At 40.5% G+C, this 16,677-nt stretch overlaps 1 protein-coding gene across 8 annotated transcripts in view; it reads right to left on the reverse strand.

The window, feature by feature from the left end:
- apba2b (amyloid beta (A4) precursor protein-binding, family A, member 2b) overlaps positions 1–16,677 on the reverse strand; it is a 95,235-nt gene that overhangs the window by 24,845 nt on the left and 53,713 nt on the right. For 7 of the 8 annotated variants that reach the window (XM_051944989.1, XM_051944984.1, XM_051944986.1 and 4 more), the window contains exons 7-10: positions 13,386–13,421; positions 10,502–10,588; positions 2,850–3,035; positions 1,186–1,365 (exon numbers count right to left, since the gene is read on the reverse strand). In XM_051944989.1, the coding sequence (XP_051800949.1) occupies positions 1,186–1,365; positions 2,850–3,035; positions 10,502–10,588; positions 13,386–13,421 (489 nt within the window). The remainder of the gene's footprint in view (positions 1–1,185; positions 1,366–2,849; positions 3,036–10,501; positions 10,589–13,385; positions 13,422–16,677) is intronic. The other variant, XM_051944990.1, reaches the window with a different exon arrangement.

Below are 16,677 nucleotides of genomic sequence, written 5' to 3' on the forward strand. Positions count from 1 at the left end.
AATTTTGAAAAATACCACAAAAGTAAATAAGTCTTATGTCCTCCAGTAACACTCTAGGGTTGAAATTTTGAATTTCAAAGTTTTTCAATGAGTGCCCTTTATGTGTTAAGTCAAATATGTATTTACTCTATTATCAGATCCATCAATATCCCAATTTCCATTTATGGTACAGGTCCACACTACTCACCCCTATCATAGGGATTCATGGAGTTTTCTTTAGCACACAAGTTAATCCTGTTTGATTTCCCCTGATCGTCTCAAATAGGGACAGTGTGTGAAAATCTCTTGTGTTACAAATTATTAGTGAAGGTTTTTCTTTTACTGGAGCTTTAAGAAAAGCGTAGAGAAGCTCTGTGCAGATGTTTGTACAGCATTCAGGTAGATGTTTAGATCAGTATGTGGGTTGTATGTTGCAAAGCTCTTGGATTTTAGTTTAGATAAGTGATTATAATCATTGCTTACTGTTATATAATATTACTATTATTTCAGACATTAATTTATACAGCATCTCCACCTGTGTTCATAGCAATATAATACATCAATATTTCACTCTACAGGCTTTTCCAGTTTCAGCTTCTGTGCATATTTCATTACTGACTTAATATTGAATGTAGTTTCCTGTTCCACTTCTTTTGACCAGCAGATGCTACGAGTACACACATGAAGCCTTGAGACATGATTTTATTCTTAGCACAGTGCGGAAGACTACGAAGCTTTAGTGCTTCAAGAAAGCCCAGGTTCCCCATCACTACAAATTACTCCTGTGCCTCTAATATAGCAGCTGTGTGGTGGTGCCCATGCAGCCACTCTGCTCATACAGCAGAAACTGTTTCACGGTTTCTAATTCTCCAAAAGCCTCCAGTAATGTTTTCAGGGCACAGTATTATCTAAAGAGGAAATGCTACAGCAGAAAAAAGCTCGAGCTGACATGCTCCGAGTAGATTTTACTGTACCATCTGCCTCTTAATCTGTCTAATTAGTTAACAGCTACTATAGTTGTGTGCTTCTCTAATGGCCCTGCAGCATGAATGTGATTCGTGCCACATGCAAAAGTCTTGCAGTGTTTATGTCTTGTTTTTTTTTTTCCTGCACTGACACAAATATACATCTGTGGGGAAAAAAAATGCATGCATCTTCACATTCTGACGCATTAGTGCATATATTGCACGGTTAATATAGACCAACCTCTTTGCAGTTTTCAGAGTTGGAGAAGTGAATGAGGTCGTCATTGTACATTTCCTGGGTGTTGATGATGTCGCTGTACTCCTTCTGACTCAGGTCCTCGGGGTTAATGCCATTGGCTCTCAGGAACTCCTGGTAAGCTACGCTGAAAGCCTGGCCGATGGACTGAGCGATAAGCTGCGCCTGCAAACAGAGGAGGTGTAAACATGTGTTTGTGATCTTGTTTTGTTGGATGAACAAAAGCTAATCTTCACTGAGTTGCATATAAATAACAACACAGCGAGAGAGAAAAAAAGCATCCGGTGGCAACAAACAATAGTAGCAGTGAGTGTGCCAAGAATATGTTAAGGTGTAATATAAATTGATTCTCACTGTCATAAGCTATTTGTTCCCATTGAAAGAGGTAGAATAAAAGCAAAGAACAGAAAGGAAGTAAACACAGGTGCACTTTCTTGCTTTTTTTTTAGTTTGGAGAAATTAAGCTTAATGAGGACAACAGGCAGAAAAAAACTTCACAGAATAATTGTCTTTACAGAGATGGAATGAGATCTGACATCCCGGGCTTTGCAAAAGTTCTGTTACACTTGCAAATGGAACACAAAGATTTTTGGTGCAATAAGTTACTTTTTTATTTTCCAAATATTTCAATATATGTGTTAATGATAATATTAATCAGAAATGTGGCCACTCAAAAGTTTTATCTTATTGCACCAAAAAATCTTTGTGTTCATTTTCGTGAATGTCTCAACAAGTGTAACAGAACTTTTCAAAGCCCGGTATAGTGGACACAAACACAGTGTAAAGTTATCTGCATTTATGCACACATTTGTCTAAAATAGTAACATTAGAGCCAAGGAATAATTTTCCCTGTATTTTTCTTGCTTTTCAATTTAACTGAACTCAATACTAGCATGCAAATCTCTTGCAGAATTTGCAGACATGAATGACCCAAACTCCCCACTGTAAATTAGTTTTGCACAACAACAAAGAAAGTCACCACACAGGAAACGCTGCACACAGCCAGCAGAGCCACAATAACAGAAACAGTTTATAAGTTGATGGATGAGCGGCTGAATGGTTCCGTTATAACTCTGGCCGGCCTTTAAAACCTGGCAGCAAAATTAGATGAAGAGGGGACAGATTGGACTCCAGCCTTTATACTGATTGGCACGGAGTTGCTGGCTCCTCAGCGCAACATTGTTCATGGTGCCAAGTCTTGCTGAATCTGCTTCAACAAGCCGAGCAGCAGCTTTGTGTGGTTTAAAAAAAAAGAAAAAAACATCAGAAATTAAAAGTGCCCAGCCAATTTACATCATTGCACATCAGTGGGTCGCTCTAATCGGATATTGCACAGCATTTCGGTAATTTGTATATATTACTGACCACATTTGGAATAATATAGAGAAAAAAATTACAAAACTAAGTTGATGATAAGCAAACTGAGGGAAAGGATTAATAATGGTGACAAGTGGGAAGCTGAAATAATATCGGACAATCACATAACACTTACAAGGCAATCCCAAGTGTTATCTGTTCACTATCTTTAGATGTTGGTGATTTATCTGACAAATGAAAACACTTACATAATAACAGAACAGACAATTTATCTCACGAAGGAGCACCACAGGCTGGTAAATCTGAAAATATAAACTTTAGGAGTCACTTACATCTTCAGACTCAAAGACATGGCATATCATCTTGTACTGCTTCTTTGCCTCGGGCGCCCCGGGTGTAGTTTCGATGCAGTCCTGTGAGGCTGTGCGTGGCATCCGGCGTCTCGCCATCAGGACCACAATGTTCCCAATATCAGCGATGTAGGATATAGTACGGAGCGCGTTGTCCATCATTGTTTCCTGTCGGCACATCAACCAAAACACATTAATGATAATACTTTAAAGTTAAGGACAGCTTAAGGAAATAATGGGCTTAATATGAAAAGAACCGACTGTATTAATGATGCCGCCTACAAGTACGACACCATCCTTCTTGTACAGTTTTGTCATTTACTGGGATATGAAAACAGGAAACATTTGAGGCATAACTATGATAAAATTCACCTACTTCAAATATCAGAAACAAATAATATACAGTCACGGAGAAAAATATTAGACCACTCTTGTTTTCTTCAATTTCTTGTTCATTTTAATGCCTGGTGCAACTAAAGGTACATTTGTTTGGACAAATATAATGATAACAATACAATACAATATAAATGCTACTTAACAGCTCTTTTAACTCCAATTCCAACATTTGTGCCATAAATATGAGTAATACTACACCGAAGTGACACATTATAACTGATGAAACGATATAGTAAGACATATTTCACATTAATGAGCTTCCTATTTCTGTTTTTCTTATAAGTGACTGTTACAGATTATGATCCTTTTTCTGACAACATCTGGCTCCATTTGATCAGTAACATTAGAAAATTACAGAACGAGTGTACATCATATTTGTTTTCTTTCTTTGTCAAAGCTGCGTTATCCGTTCAAGGCAGAAAGTGAGATGAAAGCATTGTTGACCGAAAACAAACAGGCCTGTGCTTGATTGCATTAAAAACTGCTGCATAATCTGATTACAGCCCAATAATTCCCTGGAAATTAGATTGAGACTTGATGCTCATCTAAAAATATTGAACAGGTGCACAAAAAACTCATGAGGCTTTGGACTGTTTGTGTTGATGAGACACACTGATTTGAACGTGTTATCTTGTTTGTTCACTCAGCCTAATAATTGCCTCATTTCATAATGCACATTTTATGAGGCTTTATTTCTGAATGAAAAAGCAACTGAGGGAAGCTCTAGACTTAAAAGGTGAATCTGTGGGTTCACTGAGAGGAATCTGTATTTGTTCATGTGTTATGATAATGCCCTGGATTTTATATCAGTTTTGTAAACGTCACTTCATTAACTGTGCACCGCTTTTATTACACCAGCCTAATTAGCGTTGTTGTTCCAGCCCACCTTTGGAGTTGTTCTTATTATGAATCAATGTCAGGAGCCCCATGCAAGCAGCATCAAGCTTTTAATTGCTGAACGAAGGCTTTGCACTCAGAAGCTTGTCCTCAGAAGTGCCAGGATCAGTGGCAACCAGATGGAAAAGGGAGGAAGATAGACACTGCATTGCAGCGCGTTATTATCTGCCAGGCTGCTGCCCACACACATATACACATTCTGACACTCAGATGGCCAGACAGCAGCAAAGACTGAAATACTGCAAATGAATCATCTCCCACATATACATTCAACTCCTCCTGTGAGCACACAGTTCTATTCATGAAGAGCTGCAAACCTCTTAAGCGTTTCTGTTTCAATCAAAAACTTCCTGTGAAGACACACACTGCTGCTTTTACATCATGGCTTGTTCTAAAACTAAACAGCAAAACCTTTGGCAAGGTTTCTACAAGCATGGAGGGAGATTTTGTGGGTCAGTATATAACTGAGGGACTTGAAGTCCAAGGGATATATCTTGTATATATTTTCATTGAAAGTAAAAAAAAACGTTTTTTATGTTCATTATGATCATGTCTTTACAAATTCCATAATTATTTATTATGGAAACAATCACTTATGAATAAAAATACTTGATGTCACTAAAATGTCAACTAAATAGGTGTCCAAATTCAATTACAACTTCCTTCTAATTAGCTAAACAACAATATAATGAGCTTAATCAAAAGTTGTTTTGATTGTGTTTTTATTTAGTTGAGATAATCATGATAGTTATTTCTTTGTTGGCAATACATCAAATTTTATATGGAAAATAACAAACTGTATCTGTGTCTGAGAAAACACTTTCAACTACTTACAAAAACACCTCTCAAGGAAGTGTGTTAATTCCAGATCACATGACCTGCTCCACATGATGTCATTTCCTCCTGAAGAAAAAACCGACAAGACTCCAAGGCTTTCAGTTATTTAATATAAAGTAGTGTGTGAGTCAAATGGGGATTTATGGCATGTCAGCAGGTTTACTACAATATCTTTATAAATAACTTTCAATTTTAATTTTACTCAATTGTTCATATAATATTTTGGAAGAAACTTTCTGTAAAAATGCCATGTGATGTTTGGTTATAGGCGGCCATGTTGATTTCAGTGGTGAAAACAGCAAAAATATCAACTATGCTACAAAAAGTCCCACAGTTATATATTGACCCTTGTGGAATAATCTGATTAATGAGAAATCTGACTGATAAATATGATTTTTATTTATAAAGATTTTCAAAAAGACCCATATCAATTTGAATTTTGACTTGTTGAAGGGCTCGAAGGAATAAAGGGGGAAAAAGCCCATATTGGACATTTGACAGGCTATTTTTATTGGTTTTATTGAGCATACAGTGGTGGCCAAAACTTGAGACCAAAGTGTAAAACTGAATGTTATTGCATCAAACTATTCCATACAATCTTGACATATTTACTGTGAATTACCCATTCAAATTCACATTTATTAACATCACAATTGATTTTTTTTACACATAACTAAAGAGAAAGAAAATGTTTTCTAAATTCCAGGTGGTCTAAACTTATGACCGTTTTGTTTGTGCTTCAATATGTAAAGAAAATTAGTCCTAAATTGGACTCAAACCACATTTTTATTTAACAACTACCAATAATATAGTCATGTCAATATTTTTTAGGGTATCCCTTCGGCTTGATGACTTCTTGCAGCCATGAACTCTACCAGTTTTCTGCAGATGTCTCCAGTAATTTTTGACCAGGTTGACTGACAGTCTTCCCACAGCTCCTCTTCATTTTTTATATGACTGGACTTGTCCCGATAGTAATTAAGGATTTCCCACAGGTTTTCAATGGGTGTCAAGTCTGGAGACTGCAGTGACCACTCCAAAACTTTAAACTTCTTCTTGTTCAGCCACTACTTGGCCTTCTTCGTCGAATGCTTCAGGTCGTTATCATGCTGGAAAATGTCTCGCTGACGCCCTAATAGCTTCTTCATACTTGGTAACATCGACTTCTGCAAGATGTGAATGTTCTGCTCTGTCTTCATGATGCCTTCAACTCGATGTATGCGACCAATCTTGCCTGCTGACATGCACCCCATACCATGATGCTGCCACCTCTATGTTTCACTGTGCTATGCAAGTTTCTTGGATTGAGAGCCTCTCCTGCCTTTCTCCTAACATACACTACGCCATCTGATGCTCTCATGTTGTACTTGTAGAGGGGGCAGCATCATGGTGTGGGGTGCATGTCAGCAGGTTTCTTTGTTGTTGTTGTTTTTAACCCTTTAAGCTGCAGTCAATTCCAGCCATTTTCAGTACAAAAAATCGCTAATATTCTATTTGTAAATAAAAATATGACGAGAAATATGGGGAATATTGGACGCGCATCGCGAGGTGCATTTCCTTGAAAACGACCTATTCGTGGAGTATATACCGACTTCAAGACATGTTTTGGACAAAATATGTTACTGGCTTGTTTCGTCTGGATGTCCAAGGTTGGATTATGGCCGTTTTTTGTGGAATATTTTCTTCTGTGTGTAATAATGAACCTGGAAATGTGAGTCGCGCTGTGTACGTTGAAGCCGTGAATAGAGAACGGATGGATGGATATTCGTTGTTTGTCGGACAAATGTGTTTATATTACCCGCTGTGGTAATCACATCTGAAAGTGGTTTATACCGGCGGATTCATGAGAATCTAAGCTTTCCATCGGCGTATAGTATTTGTATAATCGCGTTTGCAGTTTTAGACATTTAGCAAATTGCTTATGCAGATCTCAAAGTGTCCCGCGGGCGGGACACTGAAGCGCAACTGAAGCGCAACGGGTTAAGTTCACTTTTTTAAATTCATTTCTGGGGATAAAGGGACAGACATAATACTTCTCTTCTTTCTGCTCCCTTTCATTCGTGTTTGGTGACTGTTGTATTTACATGAAACTTTTTTTTTAATTTTACAAATGAATGTAATAAAACAAACAAACAAACTAGCAGACTAGCAGACAGCAGACAGCAGACTTGCAGACAGCAGATTTGCAGACTTGCAGACTTGCAGACAGCAGACAGCAGACTAGCAGACAGCAGACTTGCAGACTTGCAGACAGCAGACTAGCAGACTTGCAGACTTGCAGACTTGTAGACAGCAGACTAGCAGACTAGCAGACAGCAGACTTGCAGACTTGCAGACAGCAGACTAGCAGACTTGCAGACTTGCAGACAGCAGACTTGCAGACAGCAGACTTGCAGACTTGCAGACTTGCAGACAGCAGACTAGCAGACTAGCAGACAGCAGACTTGCAGACTTGCAGACAGCAGACTAGCAGACTTGCAGACTTGCAGACAGCAGACTTGCAGACAGCAGACAGCAGACTTGCAGACAGCAGATTTGCAGACTTGCAGACTTGCAAACTTGCTGACTTGCAGACAGCAGACTTGCAGACTTGCAGACAGCAGACAGCAGACTTGCAGACAGCAGACAGCAGACAGCAGACAGCAGACTTACAGACTAGCAGACAGCAGACTAGCAGACAGCAGACTTGCAGACTTGCAGACAGCAGACTTGCAGACAGCAGACTAGCAGACAGCAGACTTGCAGACTTGCAGACTAGCAGACAGCAGACTAGCAGACAGCAGACTTGCAGACTTGCAGTCTTGCAGACAGCAGACTTGCAGACTTGCAGACAGCAGACTTGCAGACTTGCAGACAGCAGACTTGCAGACAGCAGACTTGCAGACAGCAGACAGCAGACAGCAAACTTGCAGACTTGCAGACAGCAGACTTGCAGACAGCAGACTGCAGACGAGCAGACTGCAGACAACAGACTTGCAGACAGCAGACTTGCAGACTAGCAGACAGCAGACTAGCAGACAGCAGACAGCAGACTAGCAGACTAGCAGACTTGCAGACAGCAGACAGCAGACACCAAACTAGCAGAGAGCAGACTAGCAGACTTGCAGACAGCAGACAGCAGACAGCAGACTTGCAGACAGCAGACAGCAGACAGCAGACTTACAGACTAGCAGACAGCAGACGAGCAGACAGCAGACTTGCAGACTTGCAGACAGCAGACTTGCAGACAGCAGACTAGCAGACAGCAGACAGCAGACAGCAGACTTGCAGACTTGCAGACAGCAGACTTGCAGACAGCAGACTAGCAGACAGCAGACTTGCAGACTTGCAGACTAGCAGACAGCAGACTAGCAGACAGCAGACAGCAGACAGCAGACTTGCAGACAGCAGATTTGCAGACTTGCAGACTTGCAAACTTGCTGACTTGCAGACAGCAGACTTGCAGACTTGCAGACTTGCAGACTAGCAGACAGCAGACTAGCAGACAGCAGACTTGCAGACTTGCAGTCTTGCAGACAGCAGACTTGCAGACTTGCAGACAGCAGACTTGCAGACTTGCAGACAGCAGACTTGCAGACAGCAGACTTGCAGACAGCAGACAGCAGACAGCAGACAGCAAACTTGCAGACTTGCAGACAGCAGACTTGCAGACAGCAGACTGCAGACGAGCAGACTGCAGACAACAGACTTGCAGACAGCAGACTTGCAGACTAGCAGACAGCAGACTAGCAGACTAGCAGACTTGCAGACAGCAGACAGCAGACTAGCAGACTAGCAGACTTGCAGACAGCAGACAGCAGACACCAAACTAGCAGAGAGCAGACTAGCAGACTTGCAGACAGCAGACAGCAGACTTGCAGACAGCAGACAGCAGACTTACAGACTAGCAGACAGCAGACTAGCAGACAGCAGACTTGCAGACTTGCAGACAGCAGACTTGCAGACAGCAGACTAGCAGACAGCAGACAGCAGACAGCAGACTTGCAGACTTGCAGACAGCAGACTTGCAGACAGCAGACTAGCAGACAGCAGACTTGCAGACTTGCAGACTAGCAGACAGCAGACTAGCAGACAGCAGACTTGCAGACTTGCAGTCTTGCAGACAGCAGACTTGCAGAATTGCAGACAGCAGACTTGCAGACAGCAGACTTGCAGACAGCAGACTTGCAGACAGCAGACAGCAGACAGCAGACAGCAAACTTGCAGACTTGCAGACAGCAGACTTGCAGACAGCAGACTGCAGACGAGCAGACTGCAGACAACAGACTTGCAGACAGCAGACTTGCAGACTAGCAGACAGCAGACTAGCAGACAGCAGACTTGCAGACTTGCAGTCTTGCAGACAGCAGACTTGCAGACTTGCAGACAGCAGACTTGCAGACTTGCAGACAGCAGACTTGCAGACAGCAGACTGCAGACGAGCAGACTGCAGACAACAGACTTGCAGACAGCAGACTTGCAGACTAGCAGACAGCAGACTAGCAGACTAGCAGACTTGCAGACAGCAGACAGCAGACTAGCAGACTAGCAGACTTGCAGACAGCAGACAGCAGACACCAAACTAGCAGAGAGCAGACTAGCAGACAGCATAGCAGACAGCAGACAAGCACCTCACACATTTATAGGAACTTCTGCAACAGACTTGAGAAGAACTTTCTGAAGAATATTTGATTTCCATCATGGAAAGAATGCCACGAGTGTGTTCAGCTGTTGTATCAGTCAAAAGGGGCTACTTTGAGTCAAACGTTTACAATACGCTTTGGTTTCTAAACAGATTTTTTGTAACTTTATTTGTTTATTTGTTCTATGCTTTCATTTCAGAGTACAATGAGACATTCATCCATCCATCCATTATCTATACACAGTTTAACCCTCAAGAGGGTCACGGGGGGCCGGAGCCTATCTCACCTGACTTAGGGTGAAACAATGAGACATTAACATGCATAATTTCCAATAAAAACTGGAAAAATTTGGGTGTTCTAAAACTTTTGACCTGTAGTGTATATCCACAGTCTACACCCGGAGAGACCATACTAGAACCCTGGGTGTTTGTTTGAGGGGACATTTGTTAACAATGTCCGAATCACAAAATACATCACTGTATAGTCACAAATGTTAGAACTTTTCTAGTTGGACATACATTTAGGGTTTATCCCATAAAAAAAACACTTCTTACAGCATGCATAATATACCCTTCCTGTTATAAAAACAAGAATGCTGCACAGATGTTCATGCAGGATTAATTTTTTTTAGGCTTTGCAGAATCTATTCTTATCCTCGGTCAAAGGGAATTCTGACATTGACGTCATCAGAATAAAGAAACAAAAAACAATCACAGACGGATTTTCTTAAGACGCAGTCGGTAGCAGCAGTTCAGCTACAACTATGACAGAACAACACTCCCCTGATGTGTACAGCTCACTTGGTAGCCAAGGTAGTTTTAGGAGCAACAGCTCCTATTCCAGTTAGACAAGGTGCTTTGGACAGAAACATGAAGTGCTTACCTGTGAGTCAGCGTTGAGGACTTTGATCCTCTGGGTGGAGATGAATAGATCAACCTCAGTGAGGGTTTGAGCGTCTCCATCTGCACTCTGAGGACACATAGAAACAGAGGAGTTTGTCAGATTGATATAATTCAAGACCTTTGCACCAAACGCAGCTGTCTGAATGGAGTCTGTGTTCCACGTTGGAAAAGTCTTAGTTTAGTTGTGCATGCATGTATAAGTTTAGTGCCCGGTTAAGGAAATGCTTGTTAGATGGACAGGTTATTGTGTCTAAAGGTGAGGTGGAAAAGGCAGAAAAAGAAAGCATTTGGCAGTGGTGTTAGTTTACATCGACTGTCCTGGCACGACCATGGCGAGCTGGCACGGAAACAAAAACCAGCTTAACACTAAACCCTCACCAGCTGGCTGTTACACCAGCGAGAGCAATGCAGCTTCAGCACAGAACAAGCCTGCACACATTTCCCTCTAATCGCTGTGTGCTGCAGACTAATAAAATCATATTTGTTTTAGTTGAATTAAAACGGCCTTCTGCATTTCCAATAAGGCAACAGCGATAAAGAAATAAAACACATATTGCCGTAATTGAATATTTTATGTAATAAACAGTGAAGCGTTAATTTGAGAACGTGGCCTTTAAGTGTCGTTTTAGTGCTATCAAGTATGTAGAAATGCACAGAAACAAAGGAAAGGTTGGCGATCAGGTTGCTTATTCATATTTTGGAGCAGCTTTCAATTTTCAGTGTTACATAAAGACCCAGCTAGCTAATTTGTGAGGTGAACATTATAGATTGCAGCCAAGTTGTTTCACTGTTTTGTCCAGAGGATTTAATGCATACTGGCTTAAAAAAGATTATTGTAACAGAGAAAACGACAATCTGCTTCTTCTGTGATGCACTTCTGCCTTTGAGATTAAAGCAGAGCAAAATAAAAGAACGGAGCCGTTCTGTGATGCTAAATCCTAAAGTTTAGAACTGAAATGTTCTTTAAAGCTCTTTAAAGGTTTCCTTTTAAGCTCTCATCGGTAATTCATAGCATTAAGCCTAAAATGCTGCTGGTTGTTCACAGATGATCCTTCCTTCCACCGCACCTCAGAATCACTAGTTTAAAGAAGCAAGATGTGAATAATACTGAGAATGATGTCCTGCTTTAGATAGTTAACAATACATTACACAATTAGTCATTCACTGAATTACAATCTGCTAAATGCATAACTTAATTTATTTCTGGGTAACAGCAGTCTAAGTGCAAATTACGAAAATAATATTTTCAAACATAAATCTAAGTTGCAGCTGATGGCGTGAATTTTACACTGGGTTAGGTGATATTTATTGATGTTCCGCTTTCCGTAAATTTAATTTGCACGTCTTCGTTCTTGAGTATATTGTGCTTCATTTCAATTTCTGTTATCATTTCTAGGTATCTTGGAATACTAACATGATGTAACTGTGCCGACTAGTTAATAGACATTTTGTTGGCTCAAATACATCTTCACTTCAGAGTAGCATTTTAAATTGGTTTTAAAATGCTAATAATGGCATGTGTATACCTTAAATTGCTCTAAAAATGCAATTACAAATCAGTCACAACTCGGGGTAAGTGGCTAATAGGGTACAAGATCTGAGTGCAGTTTGTATTTGAGTGTAAAATGTGTACTTGCACATCATATACAGAGTATTATTGCATATTTACAACTCTTTCCCACAGGTTATTCCACAGATTGATACACAGTAATATTGTGCTACTGTAGTAAGAAAATCCCAAGATATAATACAGTCTGAGTTTGTCACATAGCACCCTGCCAGGTTGTCTTCTGTTAAAGCGTGGTCACAGTGATTGCAAAGAAATTAATGTCAGTGAGTTTATGTTATATTTGGTTTCAGCAAGTTCTCAGTATATCATAGCTGATAATAGTTTAACCCTCTGAACCACAAAATTCACCAATGGGGTTGAAAGGCACACTGTAATTAAACACATGTCAAACTTACTCCCTTTTCCAAAGTCAAAATTGTACCAGCATAAAGAATAATTAGATTTTGGGCCTTCAAATAATCATGTGTGATAAATAGCTTCAGTATGAAAATTAACCAAGGAGGAAAATCACTTGGATCTACGTGTCTCATTTAAAAAAATGCCAAAAATAAACAGCTTACTCTGATCAGATTCTGTGAACAATAGAAAATTCTGTGAACAACCAAGAAGCTATGAGTAAGAGTCGTGTGACTAATGTTCAGAGAGTTTTTGGCTGAACTGCAGGCCGTGTTTCCACAAAGCAAACAATAACGAATTAAAAATCGATAGCATGTAAAGTCACCATTTCCTCCAGCATTGGTAACACCTTTGGGCACTTGAAAGAAGTATATGTTAAATCTAGGTTATTATTTTTTAAATTAGCAAAAAAATTCAAGTTTCTTTTTCTTTTTTTATGATTCATGACATTAGAACTGTGTCATGCTGCACATAGGACATTTATGAGTTCTTGCTACTTCTAGCCAGGATTGTTCTGTTTTCATAGAAGTGTAGGATTTCATATTGCAGAGAAAAATGAGCCAATAGTGAGTAAAAATGTACAGCAGCTGCTTGGAGTTCAGAGGGTTAAAGCATCCTGACACAAGAATATTTTATAATTTGTTTTGGATAAAATCTGCCATATTTTGGTAATGTTAAGACGGCATTACTGTAACATGTCATAAGGATCAGAGTTTTTAAAAATTCTAAAACTTTCAGGCGAGAAGATTTGGTGAACTCAATGCATGAACTTGTGCTGGACACAGATGGCAGAGGATACACAGACAGGCAAAAATGTGATGGAAGAAAAACAGCAAAAAAGGTGAGAGTGGAAGGAAAGTGGCCAAAATGCCGTCCTTTTGCTCTGTTTATTACACACCGCCTTTTTCTTGATTTTGGCAGCCTTCTGAACCCTCTGGCAGGCAGGCAATCAGGCAGGCAGGCAGGCAGGCAGGCGTTGGGACGGGACAAGGTCAGCGGACACAGGAGCACAAAAAACAGGAGGAAGAGGAGGAGGAAATAAAGAAGGTAAATAAAAGAAGGTAAGACAGTACAGCTCCAAACCAAACGGCAGGTGCGCTATCGCTGCTCTCACAAACAGGCAGAAGGACAGAGATACAGACAGACAGAGAAAGAGGGAAGTGTGTGTAGCTGTGTGTGTGTGTGTTTGTGGAGGTAGCGTTTCGCACAGCCATGTTGGTTATCAGATACAAATCAAACCAGCAATTACAGAGGGTAATAATTGCTTTCTCTCTTTCAAACACAACAAATCAAAAAGCGTGCAGACATGAATTGACACTGTTCCTGCATCCGTTGCTGAGGCTTGTGAGGAGGCTTTTCTATAAGTTTTTAAGTGTGGATTTTTATTTCTTGTGATCATGTTTCGAGTGTCACTTTTGACAGATGGTACAGCTTCATTTCTAAAAGCATTACAGCTACCAAAGTCTCTAATTCCGGTCAAGTGTTCGGTCACTGCTCTTATCAACTTCCATGTTCGTGTCACAGTCTAAACGCTGGAAAACAATCAGCAACACACACAGAGGCAGGGGAGGAGATTAAGCCCCGAGCAAGGATTTAAATTATGTGCTTGGGGTTTGTTCACTGGGCTGCCTGATTTTTATTTTTTGAATTTTTTTTAATGACAAGGTCGAATCTTCGTGTTTGTAACTAAACAGTTTAGATCAACACTGGTGCAGTTTTACGCCGCTAATGTGTGATTAGTTAATCAGCGACATTGTTCGTGGAGCGGGGCCCTACAGTTGAACTTAGATAAGTAATCTTTCCGAGGGCTCTCAGCACTTTCATAATCTTTTAAAATCATCCCTTCTGTATCAGGTTCAAGACCTCTCTCCATCTACCGCCGGCCAGAGGAAATTATCTCAACATTACATTTCCGAGTGCAAGCCTGGATGTTTGCCACCATGCAACCGAGACAGTATCAGTACCAAGCCCAAAGGGGAGAGGTTGTTTTTTTATTTATCCCAGTTTTTATTTTGTAAAGTTTCCTCCTCCGTGATCATGCGAGGCAGACATCTGAGGCTTTCAGCAGCATCCAACGCTGCCGAGGAGCTGAGCAGGGAGGGGAAAGACGGCAGGAAAGAGTGACGGAGGGTTCGAGGTGGAAGTGAAGCTTCATAAATATTACATCAAACAGAGCGAACATCATGCTTAAAAGAGCTGCATAAACAACCTACACACTTCTGCTACGGTTTACCTGTTCTTCTTGTGCTCCTGTGCTTGTGAAACTGCACGTGGGTTGTTCTGGGGGTAAATATGCATTACACTGCATGTGAGATCGGGTTTGTGTGAAGCTGATTGTGTCGAAGTTGAAATGCCAGTCGCTGTACAGCTATCAATTTGTGCACAAGGGACAAATCAAGGAGATAATGGCTGACTTTTTGCTCAGTGGACCTGGCCTAATCACAGGAGGCTGCTAAGAGGTGACAGCTGACTGTTGCCATGGTTTTCTCCTGACGAGACCTTTGCATGACAAGAGAGAGAGCAAGAGAGGAGAAGCAAATATAGACTGGGAAAATGAAATGATGCCAGCAGACATCCTCACTGTGATGAAGAGGGCTTTTAGATTGAAACCAGCCCACAGGCCAAGAGACTTTCAGACATTCACTTTTCCCCCATCAGCCTTTTTCTTTGCTCCTGATTGTCTTCATATCGACATGTGACCCATCAGAATGGAGTTCACGGGGATTTGTGGGATAAATCTTTAACTGCAAAATGTTAGAATGTCTGGAGCGGATTACAAACGCTTCATAATTTATTTTAATCTTTCATGACACGTTCATGGTTTCGGTGTTAGCGTTGTAGGCTTTATTTAACAGCTCAGGCTCAAAATGAAAAAAATGTCTGTAAAAGCAAATATCAAACACTGCTGTAGTTGTGTGGTTCCATTTATAGTTTTGATTACCTGTTCTTCAACCCTCTGAACCCTAAAACATGTCTGCAGGTTTGAAAGGCATGCTGTATTTACAAAATCACAGTTATACCATTTATCAGCGCAAGAAACTGTAAAGAATTTTTTTTTTTTTTTTTTTTTTTTATCTTTAAGGCTTTGAACGACTTAGTTGTGGTAGAATGTTCAGTCAGCATACCCAACCAAATCTAAGTTTATAACTGTAATATTTCATCAAACTTACATGACTCATGTAAAAAGGTGTTTGCTCTGACCAGATTCAGTAGAAAAAAAATACTGTTTCTGGGCCCCTAATGCAAATGGAGGCCATTAGTGACAGTCAATAGACACAAATTTTACTGGGCTGAACTGCAGGCAGTGCTTAGACAGAGCAGATAGGAGGAAAGTATAGAAGCCTATAAAGAACTGAAAACATCTCGTGTGTAGAGATTTTGTTTCAGTATTGTTAACAACTGTAGGCACTTTAAAAATATTGTGCATTTTGATTCCAGGTTATTTTAAGTTTTTGAAAAATGAACATTCAAGAAATTCCGTCTTTGTTTTTTTCTAACTCAGGGAGCGCAGTACTCCACCAAGGCTGCTCAGTCGTTGTATCATGTCCAACAGATAAGTCCTGATACGTCTGCAGCAGTGGATTTGTAGTAGGATTATCAGCAGGCAGCTGACGAAGTGTTCAGTTGTTGTCATGGTTACAGTGCCGCTTTCTCACAATGATACAGAAATACTGAACAACTCCGTGGATCCAGACTTTAAGTCGCATCACTGCCAAAATCTAAACAGGTGGTCCTTGTGTCATTTCTGACCTTGCCTGAGTATTACTTCCAAATCTGTTATTCTGTTTTTGAGTAATGTTTCGCACAGAAAGACAAAGGTACACCGATCATCTCATAACTCCACCGTGTTCCTTGGCGGAGTAATAAACACTTGCATCAGTAGCCAGTTCTAGGTCTCTTTCCCCTTCATTGTATTTACATTAAAACATTATGATTTTGCTCTAAAGGACAGGACTAAGTGATAGGATTATTGACACATTAAGAAGGCCTTAATCATCCATCCATCTATCCATCCATCCATCCATCCATCCATCCATCCATCCATCCATCCATCCATCTATAAGCCACTTAATCCACATTAGGGTCATGTCGGTGCTGGAGCCTATCCTGGCCTTAATCATGTACATGTGAAGCGAATCTACAAAATGTGGCTAAAACAGACCAAACCCGTTTTACATGCAAAAAGTAGA

Source organism: Acanthochromis polyacanthus, chromosome 2 (assembly GCF_021347895.1).
Source record: "Acanthochromis polyacanthus isolate Apoly-LR-REF ecotype Palm Island chromosome 2, KAUST_Apoly_ChrSc, whole genome shotgun sequence".
Taxonomy (NCBI): domain Eukaryota; kingdom Metazoa; phylum Chordata; class Actinopteri; family Pomacentridae; genus Acanthochromis; species Acanthochromis polyacanthus.